General features: G+C 42.7%; 1 protein-coding gene and 1 long non-coding RNA gene across 5 annotated transcripts in view; both read right to left on the bottom strand.

Annotated features, from left to right (window-relative positions):
- Positions 1–322: 322 nt before the first annotated feature.
- Positions 323–3,144, bottom strand: LOC117363617. Its single transcript, XR_004540106.1, has 2 exons — positions 1,124–3,144; positions 323–983 (listed from the first exon to the last, which is right to left on the bottom strand). It is a non-coding gene; the product is annotated as an uncharacterized LOC117363617 (long non-coding RNA).
- A 3,989-nt stretch (positions 3,145–7,133) lies between these two features.
- Positions 7,134–24,947, bottom strand: part of PAWR (pro-apoptotic WT1 regulator) — a 121,338-nt gene continuing 103,524 nt past the window's right edge. For all 4 annotated transcript variants that reach the window (XM_033951674.1, XM_033951673.1, XM_033951675.1 and 1 more), the window contains exons 5-7: positions 15,444–15,591; positions 13,117–13,221; positions 7,134–8,522 (exon numbers count right to left, since the gene is read on the bottom strand). In XM_033951674.1, the coding sequence (XP_033807565.1) occupies positions 8,436–8,522; positions 13,117–13,221; positions 15,444–15,591 (340 nt within the window). In that variant the 3' untranslated portion in view covers positions 7,134–8,435. The remainder of the gene's footprint in view (positions 8,523–13,116; positions 13,222–15,443; positions 15,592–24,947) is intronic.

Raw genomic sequence — 24,947 nt, 5'->3', positions numbered from 1 at the left:
GTTTTCATCTTCTAGCATCACTTGCATTTTAAGTGTTAAAATGGGGTCATATATAAAAGTTTAGAAACACTACGTTGGACTGTATCTATTGTATGTATGTTGGTAACTTGTTAAATACTACCTTTGATGATCTCATGAAATTTTAGACAACATGATGCCCAAGGAAATGTACGAGCCGGATTAAAATTCCAATTCTGTGACTGGGGTTTCAACCAGAAATGGGGAACAGATACTTAGGTAACTGGGGATATTTCATATGCATCATCGGTTAAGGATAATTTTATTAAATTATCACCAGGTGAGAAGGAAATCAAACAAAAAATATGGAAAACATGGATATTAAAATCTTTATTTATAGTGACAGTTCAACTTTGTGCATGCATACATCTGTGAAATATCAAATGATTTCTCTATATAAACAATTAAAAGACTCTGGATTATGATACCGTAGCATTTATGAAGTTAACCGTGATTTCTATAAAAATTGACAGCAGAAAATAAACTGCAATGAGAACACGAACAGTAATGCCAGCACTTCAAAAAAACAAAACCTGAAAGTAAGATAAAATGTTACAGCTATTGTACAGCAGGATCAGAAAAAAAAAAAAAAATCTCTAAGCATTGTCCTTACACAAAATAAAAGGATATAAAAATATACCACCTTGTAAAACAATTCTTTATGAAAACGAATTGCTTATTGCTTAAGAGTATACCACCACTCATGTGTAACGTGGCTATACATATATATTTTAATCTTTATTCTTCAGGTTTAAAACAGAAGTGAAAATGAAAGGGGCAACCAATGTTCTCAGTTTCAACCAGCTAAAAGAACTGAATACAATTCATTTATAAAAACAAAACACAAACAAAACCCAAAAACCCTCTTACAATAATTTAAGAATCTTTTATCGGTTGTGCACATGAGGGGCTCAACAGCGCCAGCTAGTGTTAGATGTTCTAAAGCAGGGATCTCAAAGTCCCTCCTTGAGGGCTGCAATCCAGTCGGGTTTTCAGGATTTCCCCAATGAATATGCATGAGATCTATGTGCATGCACTGCTTTCGATGCATATTCATTGGGGAAATCCTGTAAACCTAACTGGATTGCGGCCCTCAAGGAGTGACTTTGAGACACCTGTTCTAAAGGCAAGCAAAGTATACATTTCCCCCACAGAAATCTGCCATCTGAACAACAATTCTGCCAAGTTATTGCGGACGATTATCTCTTTTATTATCTCACTTGTTCAAGTTTCAGTGTCCCCTGAGGAAGGCATTTTCATATGCCGAAACTAGGATCCTTGTTGGGACGTGTTCTTACACAATAAAATTAAGAGTTGTTGGTTTGGACATGGCGCTTGCCTTTTTTCTATTGTAGCCATGGTAAATGTACCAAAGCCCATAAGAACTGAATGGACTTCGGTGTAGCTACTGCGGCTTTGCAAAAAGGGTTCTAAGTTGTCTTATTGGAAGGCAATCCTGTTGTAATTCAATTATGGCTCCCATCTTCTAAAAGAAAAAAATAATAAAACACTGTTGCAAAAAGCACTTTTTTTGAAATACTTTAAAGAAAAATTATGACAAGAAAAAAAAAATATGGATGACCTAAATAAGAAAAGAATTTCTTCCATTGTTGCATAATTATCCCTATTTTAGCTGCCTTAGAGTATTGTGTTAAAAAAAAAAAGTAATAAGTGGTATAAATCCAAAGCTTTAAATCTCTGAACTTTATAGATGGTGTAATGACCAAACTTTAGAGCCTGCCTCCCAATATATGAAGTAAAACCTGGATCCTTTAAACCAGGGGTGTCCAACCTTTTGGCTTCCCTGGGCCGCATTGGACGAAAAAAAATGTTTCTGGGGCCCCGCAAACGCTGCAGCAAGACAGAGGAGGGAGCCAGCAAGACCCGGGGGCAGCAGAGGAAAACACTGCATCGACCGGGGCCGCAGAAAATACTTCATGGGGCCGCAGGTTGGACACCCCTGCTTTAAACAGTGCTGTTGGCAGTGGCTGCTTAGAAAAGCGATGCCGACTGTGTGCCAATCATACGACAGCACCGCTTTAGAGAATTGTAGCCATGTCCAAAGTAGGCACCGGAAATGTAGGCCAGAGTTTTACCGGCATCTACTTTCAACAAGAATTGCATCCATAGGGGTGCCTACATCCACTTCTGGCATAACCATACTTACTTTACACATAGGCGCCTCTATGGACGGGAGTTGTACACCGTTGCTTGTAAGCACTTGCAAACACCTACTTTTTTAAAATTAGATTTTAATTGGTTTTAAACAACATGGATAATTATTATAGTGTTTATCTCCAATTAAAACAATTAAGTTAGGCGGCATTAGGGCACCTTCTGCCACCTAATTTACGGCACACTGTAGAGAATTTTGGCCTTAGTGCCATGTCAACAGGATAACTCAAATGTACAATACAGAAAGACAAAAAAACATTTATGTTCTATTAACATTACACAGGATCACTCAGCCAAATCAATATCTATTTCATTCATGGAAATAAAGGTCAAACAAGCTGTAGGTGATGGGCTCAAACTGAATCAGAATCTAGGATGACTTTACTCCCCTGAAGTCATTCAATTGTAGATTATTTTTATTTTCACCTGGCCTGTCTCCAGCTCAATAAAAGGTGAATTAATTTGAAACCTTGCTTGATATTAAACTACTGCTGTTAAAAATATTTTTAGGGAGGGCAAGGGTGGTGGGCAAACTGCTTAGAACAAAGGTGTCCAACCTTTTGACTTCCCTGGGCCGCATTGGCTGAAAAAAATGTTTCTGGGGCCGCGCAAACGCTGCAGCAAGACAGAGGAGGGAGCCGGCAAGACGGTAAACACCCGGGGGCAGCAGAGGAAAACACTGCATCGCACTCGACCGGGGCTGCACAAAATACTTCACGGGGCCGCAGGTTGGACACCCCTGGCTTAGAACATCAAATCTCCTAACCCATGTGGTAAACTGAGCAAATCAGAAAAAAAAAAACAACAACATGAAAATCCAAGCCCCACAACAAAACACTGCTGTGCAGGAGTTAAAATATGGAACTCCCTTGTGGGCCAAATACGAAACTGTAGTGATAAGAGCATGTTTAGAAAATTACCCAAGACACAATTATTTGTAGATGCCTCTTTCTAGCCAATAATTTTCCTCTCTGCATAGTTGATGAATTATTCATGATTTTCATTATATAAGCCAGTGGTTCCCTACCATGTCCTGGGGGACCCCCAGCCAGTCAGGTTTTCAAGATATCCCTAATGAATATGCATGAGAGAGGTTTGCATACCTGTCACTTCCATTATATGAAAATCTCTCTCATGCATATTCATTAGGGATATCTTGAAAACCTGTGGCCTGGTGGTCCTCCAGGAGAGGGTTGGGAACCACTGATTTATGGCACCATGGATATGGATTCTCCTTTACACAAAGGAATAAACCAGGACAGGTTTGGGAACCACTGTCATAGAGCAATGGTTCCCAACCCGGTTCTGGAGGACCACCAGGCCAGTCGGGTTTTCAGGATAGCCCTAATGAATATGCATGAGAGAGATTTGCATATAATGGAAGTGACAGGTATGCAAATCTATATCATGCATATTCATTAGGGATATCCTGAAAACCCAACTGGCCTGGTGGTCCTCCAGGAGAGGGTTGGGAACCACTGATTTATGGCACCATGGATATGGATTCTCCTTTACACAAAGGAATAAACCAAAAATCTCACAAGGTCACAGAGAGGACAGTTCATGTTTTTGCTTTGCTCGCTGTACTGTCTCCAATCACTAAACCTGGGTTGTCCAACGTCGGCCCTCGAGGGCTGCAATCCAGACGGGTTTCCAGGATTTCCCCAATGAATTAACACGAGATCTTTTTTCACACATTACTTCCCATTGTATGCAAATAGATCTCATGCATATTCATTCGGGAAAACCTGACCTGGCGAAGGCCGAAGAGGGACATTCCTACTCCTGAACTAAACTGTTTGATGAAAATGTTTCTGGTAAACACACAGCTGCAGTTCATATCCATTGCAAAAAATGCAAAAGTACTTAAGTCAAAATCATGATAAATTCTATAGTATAACACAACAAAACAAACGAGTTCATCTACTAATTAAATACCAAATTTAAGATGTAAATAAAATGTAAAATAAATTTCTGTTCTACCTATCTACTGCCCGTGGGTAAGGATAATTTTGGTAAGTAATTTTGTTGAAATTACCAGAATGTTAACACCTTGTAGTTTTAAACAATGAGATCTCTCGCTCTCTTGGAAGGCTGGATTCCGTTACACAGACCTCTCCACAGAATTAACATGCATGATCAAACGATGAATCTACCAAAAGCTCATACGCACCGAAGGTACAATTCATTCAGGCCGAATTAGCTTTTGCAGGGGAAAAATGCAGCCGCTAGCGGCGCTAACCTGTCGTAAATGTTTTTCAAACAAGGTGACTAGATGAGAAAAGCAGCACTATTTTCATAATGGTTATGGTAAATTTAAAATTCACCTCAATGGAAATACCTATCAAGCTTCTCATCTTAAAAGACAATTATATCTCAGTCTGCTTCTTTTGTGGGTTTCATGTATTATTGGAGGAGTGTGTGGCGCAGTGGTTGGATCTACAGCCTCAGCACCCTGCGGTTGTGGGTTCAAACCCCGCCGCTGCTCCTTGTGACCCTGGGCAAGTCACTTAATCCTCCATAGCCCCAGGTACGTTAGATAGATTATGAGCCCGCCGGGACAGATAGGGAAAATGTTTGAGTACCTGATTGTGAAAAACCGCTTAGATAACCTTGATAGGCGGTATATAAAATCCTAATAAACTTGAAACTTGAAACTATTAGAGTTTAGCTCGTCCCTCCAAGGAATTTCACAGTAAACTGGCATGTGGGAAATAAGCGAACAAGGAGCAGTCAAAGTTTGACACTCCCATTGGTACTACAGTAATAAGAATATAATCCATTTATAATAGCTTCACCAACAACTTATTTCTAGTGCTGCAGAGCAGTTGTGGAGAAATTCACCCTCTTCCCTGTGTGAGATATGCTAGTACGGTTAAGCCTCGGTTTACGAGTACCGCGGTTTGCGAGTGTTTTGCAAGACGAGCAAAACATTTTCACAAATTGTGACTTGCAAACCGAGCATTGACTCGATTTGCGAGTCCCCCAGCCCACGAACCGGCATCGCCCCCGCCCCCCAATGTGGCACCGGCACACAGAACTAACCCACAAGAGGTGCCGGTGCCCGAAGATCCTGCCTCTTCCCGGACTGGGCCTTGAGCGTCTGCGCATGCTCAAGGCCTTCTGGCTCCTGTCTCTCTCCGATATTCTCGGAAAGAACGAGAGCCAGAAGGCCTTGAGCATGTGCAGACGTTCAAAGCCCAGTCCAGCAAGCAGCACGATCTTCGGGTACCGGCACCTCCGGTGCCACATTAGGGGTATCCATTTTTTCTTTCTGTCCCGATTGCTAATGGTTTGTTAATCCCAATATAACGCCACCATAACTTCAAATCTGAAGTATCCATTATGGGAAACTTGTACTCGGAATAAATTTCTGCAACAGCCCAAGCTACTTTAAATTTTTTGGTTTTTTTTTAAATATTTTCTGATTTAGAATCACCACTTTCACTTATGTAATAAACCCCTGTCAGCTAAAATGCTTTATTCAGCTCATTTAATAAATTTTAATATCTACTGCAGTTCAAAAATGAAGAATATGAATTGGATGTTATAGTATTATTCATACATCTGCAGTTCACAATGAAGGTGTCACTTATTGTACAATTTCACTGCTTTAAATGCTTTTAATAAATGCTGTGCACTTGTTCCCCATCCCTTCTCACTTGACAACAAATGGTTTATTAATCTTGTTATACCGCTCGTTCATTTTACTGGTCCAAGTGGTTTACATAATACAATTAAATAATTAACCCCCCCACACACACACACACACACACACAAAACTTTAGGGATGAATACGGCGGTTCAGTGGCAGCATTGTGCTGCCATGCAAAGGACTTGGGTTTAATTCCTAGGTCAAGACTTCCATTCCTTGCGGTAGCATTCATAGCAGCAACATCGTTACCCAGTGACTAGATATAGGGTCCATGATTCTAGAGGGAGCTCCTGTGCTTCTCTCGCCTTATACACCCTTCCAGAGAACTCTGTTCTTCAGATAAGTCATTCTTAATGTTACCCCTCTCCTCCAGTGCTAATTCCAGACTTCATTCCTTTCATCTAGCTGCCCCCTATGCCTGGAATAAATTACCCGAGTTTGTCCGTCAAGCCCCTTCCCTTGTTTAAAAGCAGACCAAAAACCCATCTTTTTGATATAGCTTTCTATCCTTAACCCTACTCCTCTGCCCTCCAACCCAGCCAACTGATTAACCGTTCCCCTTAACTGTATCCATGACATCTTGTTTGTCTGTCTTGCCTGTTTAGATTGTAAGCTCTTTCGAGCAGGGAGTGTTTTCTTACTCTTTGTGGCTCAGTATAGCGCTGAGTGCATTTGGTAGCGCTATAGAAATAATTAATAGTAGAAGTAGTTGAAAACGGATACAATTGGGGGGGGGGGGGAAATCCCTGATGATTCTTGATAAAGGCTCAGGGATGTTGTAGACCGGGGATCTCAAAGTCCCTCCTTGAGGGCCTCAATCCAGTCGGGTTTTCAGGATTTCCCCAAGGAATATGCATCGAAAGCAGTGCATGCACATAGATCGCATGCATATTCATTGGGGAAATCCTGAAAACCCGACTGGATTGCGGCCCTCAAGGAGGGACTTTGAGACCCCTGTTGTAGACCAAAACAGGTGGATTCCACTTGAATTAGAAGCAGCATATTCAGACTGTATAAATATTCCACCTACTTGGAAAGTATCACAGGTGCTTGACAAATTCCTATCATTAGAGAAGTGAACAAAACAGAAATGGCAGTATTTCTTTGTAAACTGCACAATTACATTTTCCAAGGTTACAATTTCCCTTTTTTTGCACTTACAGACCTAACTGAACTCTAGAAGTAAAAACAAAAAAACAAAAAACACCACCACCCATGTTGCTCTCACCTGTTAAAAATCTAAGAAAGTTAGATATGTTATGTATTTACATAAAATACATTTCTGCAAAATACTAAAGCTCCAGGCTTTATTTAAATACACAATATAGAAAAGCAGACTTACGACAGTAAACGTACATTTTAGCCCTTTATAAATTAAAGGCCTTTTGATTTACCACCTTGCATACTTTTTTTTAATATTAAAGCAAGAGCTAATGTAGAAAACTCACAAAATGAGGACTTATAAAAAAGTATTAAATTTTGTAAGACTGCTACACAGAAAATTGCTACACAATTTACCTAGATTTGAAATAGTTTTTATATAAAAATAGTCAGAACTTGTGATCAATTAATTCTATAAAGTGTTAAACTTCATTTTAACTGCTTGGAGTTCAAATCTTCAACTCATCTAATAACAGTTAAACTAAACCAAGGTTGACGATATATTCTGAAATCTATGCAAAGCATGCTCCTATTTCATTTTTTTTCTCATTTAGTTTGGCCAAAGTCACATATCCATGTATATTTAGGAAGATACTGTAGTTTCCTGTCCCAGGACCTTTAAGAATCAATTTTGGGCAAACGCTTAAAAAAAAAAAAAAAAGTCACTTACAAGCAATTAAGGATTACAAGCTTCAGATGTAGCCAACTCTGCAGTCTTTCCTGAAATAAAGGCACATTCCTTTCCAGCAATTTTCTTTACACAGACTTCCGCCCCCCTCCCACTCACTGAGCATCAACCTACTGAATTTATTTCCTTTAAGTCAGCAGGATTAAATATTCTGAATTAAAATGGCCTGAAAGTTTCCTTTGTCATGCCTTGCTTTCGAAAGCAACAGGAGATAGGAGGGACCGGAGCATGACTGGCAGAAAGACATGTCAGACTACCAGCAAACCCAGAGTAGAAGCATTGCAGAAGGAAACAAGTGTGACCTTTTTCTAAAAAGGTGCACTTCTGAAACTCAAAATTGATATTAAAAACAGAAACTAGAAAACAGGTTCTCTCATATCATCTGAATGAATGGCAAACAAATTCTTTAATTACATTAATTTTTTTTCCATGCATTGTTTCAAACATGATAATGAAGCTAAAATATTTCAAACCTATTTGCAATTTCAATTTTCAAAGGCCAGTTTGATGCTCGATCATAGTGTGAGAGCGAAAGTAATAAACCCGAAGGCTGACGTTATTTCAGTGGCAATACAAATTTACGTACGAAGTAAAGAGACACCCATCCGGATGCCTGGCAATAAATATAAGACTTAATTCCTCCACTTCTGACAATGCAGGAAGTATTAGCCTTGCTTTAACCCTAAAAATTTATATCAGTAGTGTTCAAACTCTTTCCTCTCTGAGGCTCCGCTCTTCTTATCTTGTCAGCTGGCCAACAACTTTCAAGAGCGTTTTGTTTTCCTGCTTCAGCTGCTCATTTTCATCTTCTATATCATCCAGGTCCTTAAGGAAGGAAACAGAAGTTTTTGAACTCATGGTTTCATTTTCACAAATATACACAAAAGCCTCCATAAAAAAAAAAAAAAATCATCAAATTACAAAGAGTCACTTAACCCTCGGTTGCTTCATATACAAACTCAAGATTGTGAGCCCTCCATGGACTATTTATGCTTAAGTATGTTGGTTGTAACCCGTATAGATTTTGGGACATGCGGCATATAAATATTTTAAATAAAGTCACTGCCTCCTAAACCAAATTGGATGCACCACCTTTAGCAGCGATAATTACAACCAAATGCTTCCTATAATTCTGAGTAACTTAGTGTAATTGCTTTAATTTAGAATATTCGTAGGTTTTTGTGATCATTTCAGGCACTGCCATTGCATTTCCATTCGGTTCAAGTGAGTAATTTGTCAAGATCAATCCAAAACTTAATTTTGTTTCTCCTCAGCCATTCAAATGTAGACTTGCTTTTTTTGTGTTTTGGATTATTGTCTTTCGACATAACCGAATTATGCTTCAGCTAACAGACAGATGACCACACATTTTCCTTCAATAATGGCAAATTTTCCGGGTACTAAGACAACGAAGTATCCCCTAGGCCATCATGTTTGACTATTGGTATGATAACCTTACTGTACAAAACTAGAAGTCGTTTTTATTGCACCAACAGTATCTTTAGGTCTATAGGTGGCCTTTTTCTAAAAATACTTTCAGCTATTGGACTGGGAGGGACTCTGTTAAGTTGGTTTGTATCGTTTCTACAGAATCCCACATCAAAGAATTCTATTACACTAGGAAAATGAACTTCTCTGTAGCCGCTCCAACCTTATGGAACACCATGCCACCTCAACTTCGTCATGAAAATCTTCTTGATAAATTCAAGACCAAACTAAAATCATTTCTGTTTCAAGATGCATATCATAATCTTTAAATACTTCCTTCCTCAAATCCAGCAAAATCATCTCAACCGCTTTTACGAAGCGACCCTATCCCTCATGTCATATCCTTCCCCTCTCTTCCCTTCTTTTAACTCTAATTTTAATAATGTATTTATTGACCTTTCCTTCTCCTTAATACCCTCAAATTCATGTAAGTTTTTGTCTATTGTCTTTTAATGTTCACCCCTCCCCATATATAAATACTTTTTACCTTTTTTCTTTCTCTCTTTTTTAGCATTGTAAACCGGCCAGATACATGTTTGATGGTCGGTATATTAAACTCAATAAAACTTGAAACATGAACTTGAATCTAAATTTCTTTGCTCAAATGTTCAATCTGATCTTTTTTCCTCGTCTCCCCAGTTTTATTTAACATCTACCTGAATCCTCTAGCTTTAATGATTCAAACATCAGGACTGGGCATATATTTTTATGTGGATGACATCTCAATATTCATTATACTTCTAACATCTTCCCTGATCTTTCACTACTTCAAATTTGCTTAAGAATGGGGTTTTTTAATGGCTTAAGGAGAATCACGTTATTCTGAATCCAAATAAAACAGCAGTCTGTTGGATTACTGGTCCCACATCCATCCTATTCTTATTTATTTACATCATTTATTGGCCGCTAAATCCAAGTGTTCTTGGTGGTGTGGCATCCATGCTATTTGGCACGCTGATTCAACTGGTCATCCAACAGAAACACCTGGTAGTTATCCTCAATTCTAGGCTGAATTTTTCAACTTGTATCTCCTCAGTGCTGAAATCTAAGCTTTTTTCTCCGTTGTAAATTGAAATTGGTCCAGGATGTCATGGACTACTGCAATGTCATCTATGCCGGTACACAAAATACAGGGATAAAGACTCTAAACTCTTCAAAATACCACTGGATTCTTATTAAGTTCCGCTAGATAAGGCAATCACGTCCTCCTTCTTTGGAAATTACATTGGCTTCCAATTTGTTAAAGAATTTTAAGATACTCTAACTCAAAGCAACACATACTGGCCTCCCAGAATACCTGGCCAAATTAACTATTCCCTATACTCCTGCCCATTGTTTACAGTCCATAAATGATCATAGGCTGGTCTTGCCAAATCCTAAATAGGCCTATTACAAAGCCACGCGAAGAAGCAAATTTTCTGGACCCTTTTCTTTGGAATTCTCCCGCACTATTAGGGCTGAACCATCTTTAAAAAAATACTTAGTTGATCTTAAGACTCATTTTTCAATGAAGCATTCTTTTAATGACACTGAGTTCCTGAAGGGAGAGGCATAATGTGTATATTTTTATTTTTATTTTTTTTTTAAATAATGGAGTAAATGTGCCTTTCTATGACGGAAGACTTTTCTGTAAACTAATGTTTTTTGGGTTTTTTTACTAATTTAATTTTGCTGTTATTTTGCACATTGCTTTGATTTATGCATTAAAAAGCAATCCACCGTTCTAGGATTTAAGGGTAAACTAGAAGTGCATCTCCTTAAGAGTGGCATAGAGTGATACGGGTAAGGGTAAATTAGATGCACATCTCCCTTGAGAAGCATACTATGATATGGGGACTAAAACTATGCCAGGGTACACCTGGCGGGGCCTCCACGTGTGCGGGTCACCGGACTTGATGGACCCAGGGTCTGATCCGGAGATGGCAATTCTTATGTTCTTATAAACAGCCAATAAACATAATGCTACATTTGCTTTATACCAGACATAACGGGATGCATATTCTCAAAAGACAAAAGGCTTTGGGATCATCCAGGTATGCTTTTGCAAGTTGAAATGAGCACCGATGTTACTCTTGGACAGCAGCTGTTTCCACCTTGCCACTCTTTTCATGAATCCCATTTCTGCCCAGTCTTTCTTATTGTGTAGTCATGAACCACTGAACCTTAGCTGAGGCTAGAGAGGCATGCAGTTCTTTGGATGGTCTTCTTCGATGACTTGTTGCTGCGCTCAGAATAATTTGGCAGGCTGGCCACCCCTGGGAAGATCTGCTGCTGTTTCAAGTCTTTTCCATTTGGAGATAATGGTTCTCACTGTGGTTTGGTGGAGTGGCAGAGCCATAGAAATGCATTTTAACCCTTTTCAAGAACTTTTTTTCAACTTTTCTGGAATTTTCTTTGATTGTGGAATAGTGTTCTTGTAGAAACTCTGTGACAACTATGTCACTCTCATGGTAAGGTTTAATATACAGTGAGGTTTAAATTCAGTAGAGATAGCTGCAATCAAGCCTGGGTATTTTCAATCAATCAGCTTCATCAATTAAGTTTGGTTAATTGGTTGAGTAGCTAAGGGGGCTGTAATTTTTTCATATGGGTGATATGAGTGTTGGATTTTATGTATTTATTCAGGTTTCCTTTGTCTAACATTACATTTTATTTTTAAAGATCAGAAACCATTCTGTCTGATATACAGTAGGCCCCCCTGAAATTCACAGGGGTTTCGTTCCAGAACACCCGCAAATTTTGAAAACCTGCAAATGCGGTTTAGGAGCAGATTGGAGGCAGGGGAGGGCAGCTGGGGCGCCGTTGGGTGCTGAAAATCAGGTGCAGGATCATTCTTAGTATTTTCCGACCGCCTCTTCCGGGAACTAAAGTCAGGCTACACCAATCAGGAACTGCTTTGACACGCTCTCTGGCATGTCAAAGCAGCTCCTGATTGGTGTAGCCTGACTTTCGTACCAGGAAGAGGCGGTCGGAAAATACTGTGAAAGATTGAGTCCGCGATTCGCGAACTGTGAATTTGCGGGGGTATACTGTATACAATAATTGTGGAAATCAGGAGGCAGGTAAATACTTTTTCATCATCACCATGATTGGTGCTCCATCGCAAAATAAAGCTCACTCCAAAACTACAGGCCGCAAAAACATACCATAACAATTTACGATTTTACCTTTTGCTTTGATTTACTGAATTTTTTTTCTTTTATTCATATCGGGGTCCTTTTATTAAGGTGCACTGATTTAGCGCGGGCTAAAGATTAGTGCACGCTAAATGCTAAGATGCCCATAGGACATAATGGATGCCTTAGCATTTAGCGTGCGCTAAATTGGTTAGCGCACATTAAAGGACCCCATTAAGAGAAAAAGGGAAACACTAGATGAAATGGATTTCCAATGGTACTAATATAAAGTTGGGACTAATCAGACAGAATAACATTCTTCAAAACAACAGAATAATGAACCTTTATGTCCAATAATGTGTAAATGAAAAAATATATATATTACCCAAGAATAATGTAAACACTGTTTCTACTGAATGCTCAAACATCTCCTCTGGACAAAACGCATTCAGCTCTGGTGATGTTTCACGCTGTGCCACATTAGAAAAAGGCTCTAGTTTTCAAGGTAAAAAGTCTTTATAAAAGATTTTGATTAGATCTGAAGTTGCTTAAAAAAAGGACTCCAGTGGATGTTTAATGCAAAACATTATCCAGATAACAAAGCCCGATATCTGAGCAAGTTTAATGTGTTACGACAATTTTTTAAAAATATAAAATTCATTTTCAGAGTGAAACTACCTGTAGTGTATTTTAATATGGATTCCTTTTGCAGCCATTAAAACATTTGGCCACACTACAGAAAAATTCAGCATTAGTCAGCTTCATGTCCTAACATAAGCTTCTCATCTTGTCAGAAGACCAGAACATGGGCTTACTCTATTTAATAGGTCGATTTCTTCCTTCATTTTTCCTATTATTTCATCTTTGTCCTGTACCATCTTCAGCAACCTTGTATTTTCCTGTCTCTCTTTTGCCAGTTCCTAATAAGAATACACATAAAACACTCAATAAAAAAGAGAGTTATGTTTAACCTATAGGGAATTAAATATTGTGTAAAATCATATAGCATCTCAGTTTGTTTAAACATTCTTACAGCCATAAAATTACCAAACACAAAACCCATACTTTTCATATTTCCCCAACAGAGGAAAGAAAAGGGTAACAAAAAAAAAAGGGCAAATCAAAGCGGTTAAAATAAAATGTGCGCTAACATTTTACACACTTCAGATTATATCATAAGCCTATACCCAAGTGCAACATGTTTAGAACACCCTGTTAAAAATATTACTAGTGTAAAAGAATCTTTCCATTGTTCATTTAGCGAGTGAAGACTCCAAACATGTAACTATACAAATTCCCCACTCGGCTTAAAGACTTAGGGCGCCTTTTACAAAGGCGCGGTAGCGGTTTAATGCAAGGAATACCGCGCGCTAAACCGCCTGCCGTGCTAGTACCTAACACCTCCATTGAGGAGGCGTTAGGATTTTAGGCTGCCGCGGGAATTAGCGCGTGATGAAATGTCCGACGCGCTAACCCACGTAGCGTGCCTTGCTAAAAGGAGCCCTTAGGGCTCCTTTTACTAAGCTGCGATAGCGTTTTTAGCGCACGCTAAACCTGCGCTACGCGGCTAGAACTAACGCCAGCTCAATGCTGGCGTTAGCGTCTAGCGCGCGCTAAAACAGCAATCACAACTTAGTAAAAGGAGCCCTTATTTGATTATATTGACTATGGGGTCCTTTTATTAAGACGCGTTAACTGATTTAGTACTAAGACACCCATTATATTCTATGGACATCTTTATAAACCTGTTTGTTTTTTAAATCATACAATATATGATATTATTGAAAGGTACAACTGAGGCTTGTATATATATGTATATACTGGTACATATATATACAAGGTACAACTGAGGCTTATATATATATATATATATATATACTGGTACATACATATATATACAAGGTACAACTGAGGCTTGTGTATATATATATATATATATATATACATATATACATATATATATATACACAAGCCTCAGTTGTACCTTGTATATATATGTATGTACCAGTATATATATATATATATATATATATATAAGCCTCAGTTGTACCTTGTATATATATGTACCAGTATATACATATATATACAAGCCTCAGTTGTACCTTTCAATAATATCATATATTGTATGATTTAAAAAACAAACAGGTTTATAAAGATGTCCATAGAATATAATGGGTGTCTTAGTACTAAATCAGTTAACGCGTCTTAATAAAAGGACCCCATAGTCAATATAATTATCAGAGACGCGGCAGAGCAAATCAGGGCAGTAGAAGAGCCCGAAGCAGCGTGTGAAGACTGATGCACACGCTGCAGGAATCGCCATTCGGGCCCGCGGGAAGAGAAGGGGGTGGGCGGCAAAGGAGGAACGGAGATCGGCGGAGGCAGGAGGAACGGAGATCGTCGTCTGGCTGCGGTCTGGCTTGTGGAGGCGATCGGCTGGTGACGTATTAGCGCGCATGCGCACTCCTTCGGCCACAGACCTACATGCACACAGAACACGCAAATAGGAGTGCGCATACACGGCTAGCTCTTTATTATATTAGATACTCATATCATAGTATAACTAGATTGTATGGACCTTCAGACCACCATCAGGGTATAAACCTCCGATTGTTTTTACTCTTCGTCGGTCCAACCTTTATTATTATTAATTTTTGTCAAAGTTTTTAGCTGAATTTTTCATAAAACAAATCAGACTATCACTTAGCTTTAGCTTTTAGTGATACAGTCTGATTGTTTTACGAAAAATTCAGCTAAAAACTTTGACAAAAATTAATAATAATAAAGGTTGGACCGACGAAGAGTAAAAACAATCGGAGGTTTATACCCTGATGGTGGACTGACGGTCCATACAATCTAGTTATACTATGATATGAGTATTTACTATAATTACTTTAAGAGTGTTCACTATAGTTGAAGAGTGTTTTTTAAATCAGCATCACCAGCTTTCTTGAAAATATACTACAAATTGTAAAATCCCTTTACATGAGAAGGCTTTCTTGCAATCTGCTTTGCCGCCTTGCATTAAGAGCGGAATATAACAGTGGCGTAGCGAGGGTGATAGGCGCCATCCTCACGACTCCTTTGTGGTGCCTTAAAGTGACACAAATCATCACTAGAAAGCTGACAGACATACACGTACCCTTTCGAGCTCTTCAATCTTTTTCTCCAAACCACTACTCTGTACAGAATTTGTCGAAGAATTAGCCTCCCTGTTGTAACGGTTGTACCCTGTCCGTTCTGTTCGAGAGTATCGATTTGAAATGTCTTCTTCAGGTGCATTAGTTGCGCTGTGGAAAGATGGATATATGAATGTGTGACAAAGATTTTAAAAAAATTACTTACGGAGGATAAAGCTTCTTGTATTTTGCATGCTTTGTTTGGTCAGATTGTCACTTGCACTGAAGCCTTCCCACAATAGCTCACAAGGTAGTCCAGCCACGGAACCGGATGATTCATCGTGGACAGTTCATTACAGCCACGATAAAATGGTAGCGCTGAATCGTCCATGCCCTGAATCTTAAAACTTTTTTTAAAATTTAATGATGCCTATGAAATAACATTTTAAAACGTGCCATACTTAAACAAAGATATACTTATAAAACAATTTAAAGATGTATAAAATTTCCTTCACCCTCGTTCCTCTTGTAACTTTCCTTTGCTTTATTTCTTATCAAGATATTGTAGTTTTTCCCTGGCCCTCTATCCCTTTACCCTATTCTATGTTTGTCATTATGTTAACCCAGTGTATTGCAAACTGTGCCACGGCACACCAGTGCGCCTCCTGAGATTTCTGGTGTGCCGTGACACACTGGCGAGGAGGAGCATCGTCCACGCCAGCTGCCTGCCTACAGGACGTGCCTCTCGCGGCGAGAGGCACATCCTGGCTGGCATCTCTCCTCTTCTCCCGGATCCCTGTAACAGCGGAGTCGCAACCAGATGAGCCTCTGCGCATGCGAGGATGTTGACGTGATGATGTTATGCATATGCGAGACACGGTGTTATCCCCTAAATTTTATGTAACAGTTATGTAATTTTATATAATTTTTTTTTTTACACACACCGCTTAGCTTTATTATGAACGTTATATCAAAATCTTAATAAACTTGAAACATGTCTGGTAGCCATGATGGCAACTCCGGGGCCGACTCCCTCTCCAAGTCCCCTCTCTCTCTTCGGCCTCTCCCTCCCGATAAGGCCCCAGCCTGGGGCGGGGATCCCTTCTTGCCTTCCGGTGCTCAGTTACCTACACTGCAGCCACTGAATTAGGCAATATAATCAGGGCTGAGCTGCCGCCCCCCCCACATCTTGTCTGATGAACCGAGGCGACAGGAGAGGGCAAGCTGGGCAAGGGCACCTGGGTGCTGATGGCTGAAGGGGGCTCGCCCGTTACTTCCAGGGGACAGGGGAGGGTATAAATTTTGGGGGGAATCGCCCCCAAATGCTGAATGGGAAAATTCACTGTGGTCAGTTCATAACGCTGAAACGGCCATGATGAATTGTCCTAGACTCGTTCTCTAAAGACCAAGCTGAGAGCCTAAAATATCTTTCCCCGAACTTGCCGGCTGTCCCACTGCATTTCTATTGCAGATGGGGTAAAAGGAGCTAGTGGACAAACTAAACTGCTGTAGTTCGGCATGATAAGACTACAGAGTCATGCATTGCCATCGACAGGGCTTCACCTGCCTGGATCACCCAAACATGTTCCAACCCACCCTCTGGTGTTAGAGTTCTCTCACTCTTCTAGGCTCCCCGAATTCTCATGTTTATTATTTTTTTTAATGCTCTGGATCACAACGAAGACAATAGCAAGTGAAAGGGGAGGAGAGGAAGACAAATAGATCAATACATTAAGAACATAAGAGTTGCCATACTGGGACAGATGAAGGTCAATCAAGCCCAGTTTCCAACAGTGGCCAACCCAGGTCACAAGTAACTGGAAAAGAGGAGACTTAGAGGGGATATGAAAGAGACTTACAAGAACATGAAGGGCATAGAAAGAGTAGAGAGGAACAGATTCTTCAACTTTCCAAAAATAAAAGAATAAATGGGCATTCGGAAAAGTTGAAAGGGGACAGATTCAAAACGAATGCTAGGAAGTTCTTCTTTACCCAACGTGTGGTGGACACCTGGAATGCGCTTCCAGAGGGCGTAATAGGGCAGAGTACGGAACTGGGGTTCAAGAAAGGATTGGACAATTTCCTGCTGGAAAAGGGGATAGAGGTGTATAGATAGAGGATTACTGCACAGGTCCTGGATCTGTTGGGCCGCAGCGTGAGCGGGCTGCTGGGCACGATGGACCCCAGGTCTGACCCAGCGGAGGCATTGCTTATGTTCTTATCCTAGGAAGTGGATTTACCCAAGTCATGGCTCATGGACTTTCAGGAAATTATCTAAGCTGTTTTTACTGCTTTCACCACATTCTCTAGCAACAAATTCCAGAATTTATAAACATGTTGAGTGAAGAAATATTTTCTTCAGTTTGTTTTAAATTTTATGACAGAGATTCAGGAGTGGTCCCTGCAGGAAGCCACCCCTCCCCTAAACAATTAATACTGCTTATCATTTTTATAGCGCTGCCAGACGTACACAGCACTGTACAATAAATATGTAAGAACAAGAGCATTCGGAGCAAAAAAAACCAACAAAAAGAAGTATTAAATTCCCATCAGATGGTACTATAAACTAACCTCTTCTAGCCAGTTAAACTACTTTGAATTAGAGAATGACACGGGGAAAAAATTTGTCCCCTGCAACCACCGTCCCTGTCCCCGCCCTGTCCCCATGACCACTGTCTCCGCCCCCATCCCCGCTCCATCTCCGTCCCCACGAGCACTGTCCCTGCCCCGTCCCCGCGACTACAATCCCCGCAGCATCCATACGAGCCTCAGTACTGCAATATTTATCTTATTCCTTCCTTATAAATCAAAGTTCTGGCTGCTGAACTAGAGAAAGAGATGTTCAGCTGGCAGGGCTTTGTTTATATATTTGTATAAACACAACTAATATTGTAGCGTGGCTGTCCCTTAAGGCATAGCAGGGACCGGCACACAACCACTAAATAGCCCCAACGTGCTTCCTCAAACGGGAGGAAGTCCTGTGGTGGATAGCTTACACTTTGCATCCTGAACAGAATGGCCTCTCACAGGTAAGTATCAAAAGGATAAACTTAGGTTTATTTGTTATCCAGTCAGGATCAAAAGAAAGCAAGAAAAAAAGCTAAAGTAACATTAATTGACAGTTCAATAATGCTGCGCTCATCAGCCTGGTCTGATTAGAACTCAAAATAGTTCACCTTATGTCCCAGGTAAGTCCTATTTCCTTGTAGTAGTACTGAAACAAAACTTAATTCAGTCTCTTGTAGTCCTCCATGAAAACAAAAACAAAAAAAACTTTTATCACCTTGCAATGTCATAGATCTTCCCTTCTCCTCAGAGTTGCAGAGTAGAAGGTTGACGGATTTGCCAAAAATGGCTCCTTATCAGGACAAGGAGCAAAATGAACCCTCAAATCCCTCCACACAGATGTTGGGCAGATTCTGCCCCCAGCCTTCAGGATTTTTCCATACTCTTGGAAGATCCTTGCAAGTTTTCCCTTACTGCAGCCAAGCCTCAGCTTGCAGTAGCCATTTTGACTTAAAAAAACAAACAAACAACAACTTCCAAATAAGCAGAGTAAATTCCCAGCACACTTTCCCTCTGCTAACATGCATAGAGCATTCACTTATACAGTAGTGACTTCTTCACACCATCACCACAATTTTAATTATTGTCCCAGAAGTCAAACATAAAAAAACCCTCAAACAGGGAAGTTCACCAAAAAGAAAGCTTTTCAAAACAAATGCCCACCATTCAATCAGCTTACTTTCATCTCTTCAGCAATTCTGATAAAGCACTCCAGTCCATTTCCTCATGTTCTTGGTTTATCAGGGCTGCTTCTTCTGACTCTGGGTTCAGCATTTCCACATCCATGGGCTCTGGAGAAGGTGGAGGTTCTTTCCACATGAGAGCTTCCTTTGACTCTCCCTTCCTCCTCAATAGCCAGCTCTCCAAGTGCTCAAGAGCTGCTGTGCCACGCCCATTCCTACGCAGGGGAAGGGCTCTTTGCACCTGAGGCTGCCTTCTATCCTGTTTGGTCAGCAGTTTACAAGATGGAGGATTTAAAGGGACCAAACTGTTTTTCTTAGGGCTATGTACCGAGTCCTGCCTAAAATCAGCCTGCACTTCCTGTTCCTGCTAAGCAGGAACATACTGATCAGCTTCCCTCATCTTCTCATTCAATTCCTTCCATCCACTGTCTGTCTTCTCTCTGCGTCTTCCATTTGCTTCGTTACTGTGCCTCTCGCTTAACCCCCCCCCCCAATCCCCCAATTGGTCTGGCACACATCTTCTTCCCGCCACTCCCCCATCTCTGTCTTCTTCCCTTCCATCGTCTTCTCCCCACTCTGTCTTTTCAGTGTCTTCTCCCCCATTTCCCTTCAGTGTCTTCTGCCCACTGTGTCTTCCCCATGTCCTTTCAGCGTCTGTTCCTCTCCACCCCCCTTCAGCGTTTACTCCTTTCCTCCACCACCTTTCCCTCTCGCCACCTCACCGCCCATTGGCACCCCTCCCTCCTTCCTACTTACCCGAATCTATCTATCTCCCTCCCTCCCTTTTACCTTCACGATGTGTTTTGAGTAACTTCTTCAAAGCCGTCGGAGCCTGAAAGCAGTAGCATGCGTGTGTGGGCGGAAGCTTCTCTTCTGACGCAACCAGAAGTTGCGACAGAGAACATAAGAACATAAGAATATAAGAAGTTGCCCCCGCTGAGTCAGACCAGAGGTCCATCTTGCTCAGCGGTCCGCTCCCGCGGCGGCCCATCAGGCCTAGTGCCTGAACAGTGGTCCCTGATTAATTTTGTAACTTACCTCTAATCCCATCCCTATAATCTACCTTTACTCTTATCTGTACCCATCAATCCCTTTGTCTTCCAAGTACCTATCCAAAGCTTCTTTGAACCCCTGTAGCGTGCTCCTGTTTATCACATCCTCTGGTAGCGCGTTCCATGTATCCACCACCCTCTGTGTGAAAAAGAACTTCCTGGCGTTTGTTCTAAACCTCTCCCCTTTCAATTTCTCTAAGTGCCCCCTTGTACTTATTGATCCCCTTAATTTGAAAAATCTGTCCCTGTCTATTTTTTCTATGCCCTTCATGATCTTGAAGGTTTCTATCATGTCTCCTCTAAGTCTCCGCTTTTCCAGGGAGAAAAGCCCTAGCTTTTTCAGTCTGTCAGTATATGAGAGGTCCTCCATGCCCTTTATTAGCTTAGTTGCTCTTCTCTGGACCCTCTCAAGTACCTCCATGTCTTTCTTAAGGTACGGCGACCAGAACTGAACACAGTACTCCAGGTGCGGGCGCACCATAGCACGATACAGTGGCAGGATGACTTCCTTTGTCCTGGTCGTGATACCCTTCTTAATGATACCCAACATTCTGTTTGCTTTCCTTGAGGCCGTGGCACACTGCGCCGATGCCTTCAATGTTGTGTCTACCATCACTCCCAGGTCTCTTTCAAGGTCGCTCACCCCTAGCGCTGATCCCCCCCATTTTGTAAGTGAACATTGGGTTTTTTTTTCCCTATATGCATGACCTTGCATTTCCCTATGTTGAAAGGAAGGGAGCCGGGACACGAGGAGACCTGCAGCGGCGCTTCTGCTGGCTGTAGAGTTGTTTCTCTGTGTTGTTTTTTTTTTTGTTTCAGGCAGAGAGGTGAGCCGGGGACGCTGAGGAAAGGAGGACTGGGGAGGCAGGCAGATCGGGGTCGCGGCGAGAGTTAGCTCCGCCCACCCCGCGCGTCACAGGTCGCATCGGCCCGGGCTCCACTAGAAGAGGAAGGGAGCCAACGGCGCCCAGCCGTTCGGCGCGCGGCGAAGGAGCCTTGAGAAGGAGCCCAGGCAGCCCAGCAGCAAACCTAACTTCAACCCAAATATAAAAAAAAAAAAAAAAATAAATAAAATATTTCTTTTCACCACTTTCTTCCTTCTCTACCCTTTCGGCTTATCATTCTTCTCTCTCTCTCTCTCTCTCTACCCTTGCAACTTCTCACTCTTCTCTCTCTCTCTCTCTACCCTTTCAACTAGCTGCACGCCAAAAGCCACTCTCAACCACCGAGGGACCGTAGGAGCAAGGAGAAAGAAATGGAGGCTACAGGAACCCAGCAGAGCTACCCAGTTTACTGCGTTGAGTGTCATATGTATGACTACCTCCCCTCCGGGAGGCGGGCATACATATGCGGTCGGTGTCAGGAACTGGAAAGCCTGAGGATGGAGGTCGGCAGATTGAGGGTCAAGGTCCAGGAACTGGAGGGACTGGAGGGACTGCGCAACATAGAGGAGACGAGCTGGTCAACCAAGGACACAGATGGAGCAGGCCTCATTGTGGACCAGGTGAGGGACCTTGAGAGATTCATCGAGGAGGCCTATAGGAAGGCGGAAGGACAGGACCAGCAGCTGCACAGACAGATGTCGGCAGACGAGACCCAGGATACACAAGGCGACACCGGGGAAGGACCTAGCGGAGGAACCACACAAGAGGAGGAGACCGTGACTCACCGAGACCCCGAGGGTGAGACACCTCACTACACCGAGGACACGGACCTGAGGCAGAGGAGGTTGCTGAGGAAAGGGAAGTCTGCTATTGTGGTGGGAGACTCGATCTTGAGAGAGGTAGATAGTCACGTAGCTGGAGGAAGGGAGGATCGGCTAGTGACTTGTCTCCCAGGGGCCAAGACACGAGACGTCACTGATAGGATCGAGAGGATCCTGGACGGAGCAGAGACAGAGGAGACTGCGGTGATAATCCACGTCGGAACAAATGATGTGAGCCGGAGGAACTTCAGCATGGCCACGCTGACTGACCAGTTCAGGGTCCTGGGACGAAAACTGAAGCGGAGTACCCGGAGGATAGCATTCTCAGAGATCCTGCCTGTGCCGAGAGCAGATGCAAAAAGGCAGGCAGACCTCCAGGCTGTGAATGCATGGTTGAGGAGATGGTGCCAGGAGGAGGGCTTCCACTTTGTAAGGAACTGGACGTCCTTCTGGGGAAAGAGTAAGCTCTACCGGCGGGACGGCCTGCACCTGAGCACAGAGGGAACTAGACTACTGGCTGCCAATGTGAGGAAGGAGATCGAGAGGGCTTTAAACTGAGGAGAGGGGGAAAGCCGACAGCTGATCTGATGTTGACGCTTCGGACAACAGTATCCAGAACAGATGCTGAACGGGCTGACTGCACGGAGGAAGTAGAGAGACCAGTGGATCTCAGGATCAGACAGCGAGGGAAACAACAGGTAAAGGGAGCTTGCTGTGTGGAGACCAAGGTGCATGGAGACACAGGGGGATTGGGTGGCAAGAGGGCGAAAGCTGAGGGCATTATAGGGGCTACACAAGACGAGGGGGATCGAACAGAGGCCGGGGCCCAGGAGGGGACAAGAAAACCCAGAGGAAAAGCGGGGAAGTGGGGTGGCGGAAATGTGGAGAAGCTGAAAGCTACGAGGGTAAAGGCAAAGGGCAAAACAGAAGTACAGGGAGCAGGAGAGGCGGCCCAGGTGAATGCAGAGGTGATTGCAGAGGTGAATGCAGAGGTGGAGGAAAAACGACGGGACCTGCGGTGCTTATACGCAAATGCAAGAAGCCTCATGGCCAAGATGGGTGAACTAGAGGTCGTGGCCAAGGGGGAAGACCTGGATATAATTGGAATTACAGAAACATGGTGGACAGAGGAGAATCAATGGGATGTGGCGCTGCCGGGGTACAAGCTCTACAGGAGAGACAGGACCCACAAGAAGGGGGGAGGCATAGCACTATATATAAAGGACTCTATCTACTCGGTCGGGATGGATATGGCAACGAAGGCAGAGGGGCTGGAATCGCTATGGGTCAAATTGCCGGGAAACAAGGGTGCAGGCATAAAACTGGGGCTGTACTATCGCCCACCTGGCACGCCGGAAGGACTCGGACACGATCTGGAAGCTGAACTGAGACAGGAGTGCAGGGCTGGAAGTGTAACAGTGATGGGGGACTTCAACTACCCAGGGATAGACTGGAGTACGGGTAACTCCAACTGCACTAGGGAAACAGGATTTGTAGAAGCTGTGAGGGACTGCTTCATGGAGCAACTGGTCAAGGAACCGACGCGGGGGAGTGCTACCCTTGACCTCATCCTGAACGGATTAGGGGGGCCTGCAAGAGGGGTAGAAGTGGGAGGACCACTAGGCAACAGCGACCACAATGCGATCAGATTCACATTAGAAAGAGGGACACCCATAGTAAAGAGAACCGCAACAACTGCGCTCAACTTCAAGAAAGGGAACTATGTTGCTATGAGGGAAATGGTGGGGAGGAAGCTCAGAAACATCTTTAGGATGGAGACTGTGGAAAGCGCCTGGACCCTATTCAGGGACACCCTGCAGGAAGCACAAAAAACATACGTCCCCAGTTTCAGGAAAGGCTGCAAGAACAAGCGGTCAAAGGACCCGATTTGGATCTCAGCAGAAGTAAAGAAGGCAATAAATGACAAAAAAGTATCCTTCCGGAGATGGAAAAAGGATCCAACGGAGGAAAATCAACAGGCGCACAGGAAATGCCAAAAAGAATGTCACCGAGAGGTTAGAAAAGCAAAAGGGAAATACGAAGAGGGGCTGGCCAGGGAAGCAAAAAACTTCAAGGCATTCTTCAGTTACGTAAAGGGGAAACGACCAGCGAGAGAGGAGGTGGGGCCGTTGGACGATGGGGATAGGAAGGGAGTGATTAAGGAGGACAAAGAGGTAGCTGAGAGGTTGAACACGTTCTTCTCGTCGGTTTTCACGAGAGAAGACACATCTAATATACCGGACTCAGAGGAGCTCATGAGTGGGGAACAGGCTGAAAAATTGGAGCACATAGAGGTAAGTAAGGAGGATGTCCTCAAACAGATAGGTTAAAATGCGGCAAATCACCGGGTCCGGACGGGATCCACCCAAGGGTTCTGAAGGAACTAAGACAAGAAATAGCAGGCACAATCCAGCATGTTTGTAACCTATCCTTGAAAGCTGGAGAGGTACCAGAGGACTGGAAATTGGCGAATGTCACACCTATCTTCAAGAAGGGATCGAGAGGTGACCCCGGGAACTACAGGCCGGTGAGCCTGACTTCAATTATAGGGAAGATGGTGGAAGCTATGATAAAGGACGGCATTTGCGAGCACATTGAGAGAAATGGCCTACTGAGAACAAGCCAGCACGGTTTCTGTAAGGGAAGGTCGTGCCTAACGAACCTTCTGTACTTCTTTGAGGGAATAAGCAGTCGGGTGGACATTGGGGAACCCATCGACATCATTTACCTCGATTTTCAAAAGGCTTTTGACAAGGTACCACATGAAAGGCTGCTTAGGAAACTGTGGAACCACGGGGTGGGAGGGGATGTGCACAGATGGATCGAGCACTGGTTGTCGGGTAGATTGCAGAGGGTCGGAGTAAAGGGACAATACTCTGACTGGCGGGAAGTCACGAGCGGTGTGCCACAGGGATCGGTGCTGGGGCCGTTACTCTTCAACATATTTATCAATGACCTGGAAAAGGAGGCAAAGTGCGAGGTTATAAAATTTGCAGACGATACCAAACTGTGCGGTAGAGT

This window comes from Geotrypetes seraphini, chromosome 7 (genome assembly GCF_902459505.1).
Source record: "Geotrypetes seraphini chromosome 7, aGeoSer1.1, whole genome shotgun sequence".
Classification (NCBI taxonomy): Eukaryota; Metazoa; Chordata; class Amphibia; order Gymnophiona; family Dermophiidae; genus Geotrypetes; species Geotrypetes seraphini.
This window is presented reverse-complemented; position numbering and strand designations above follow the sequence as displayed.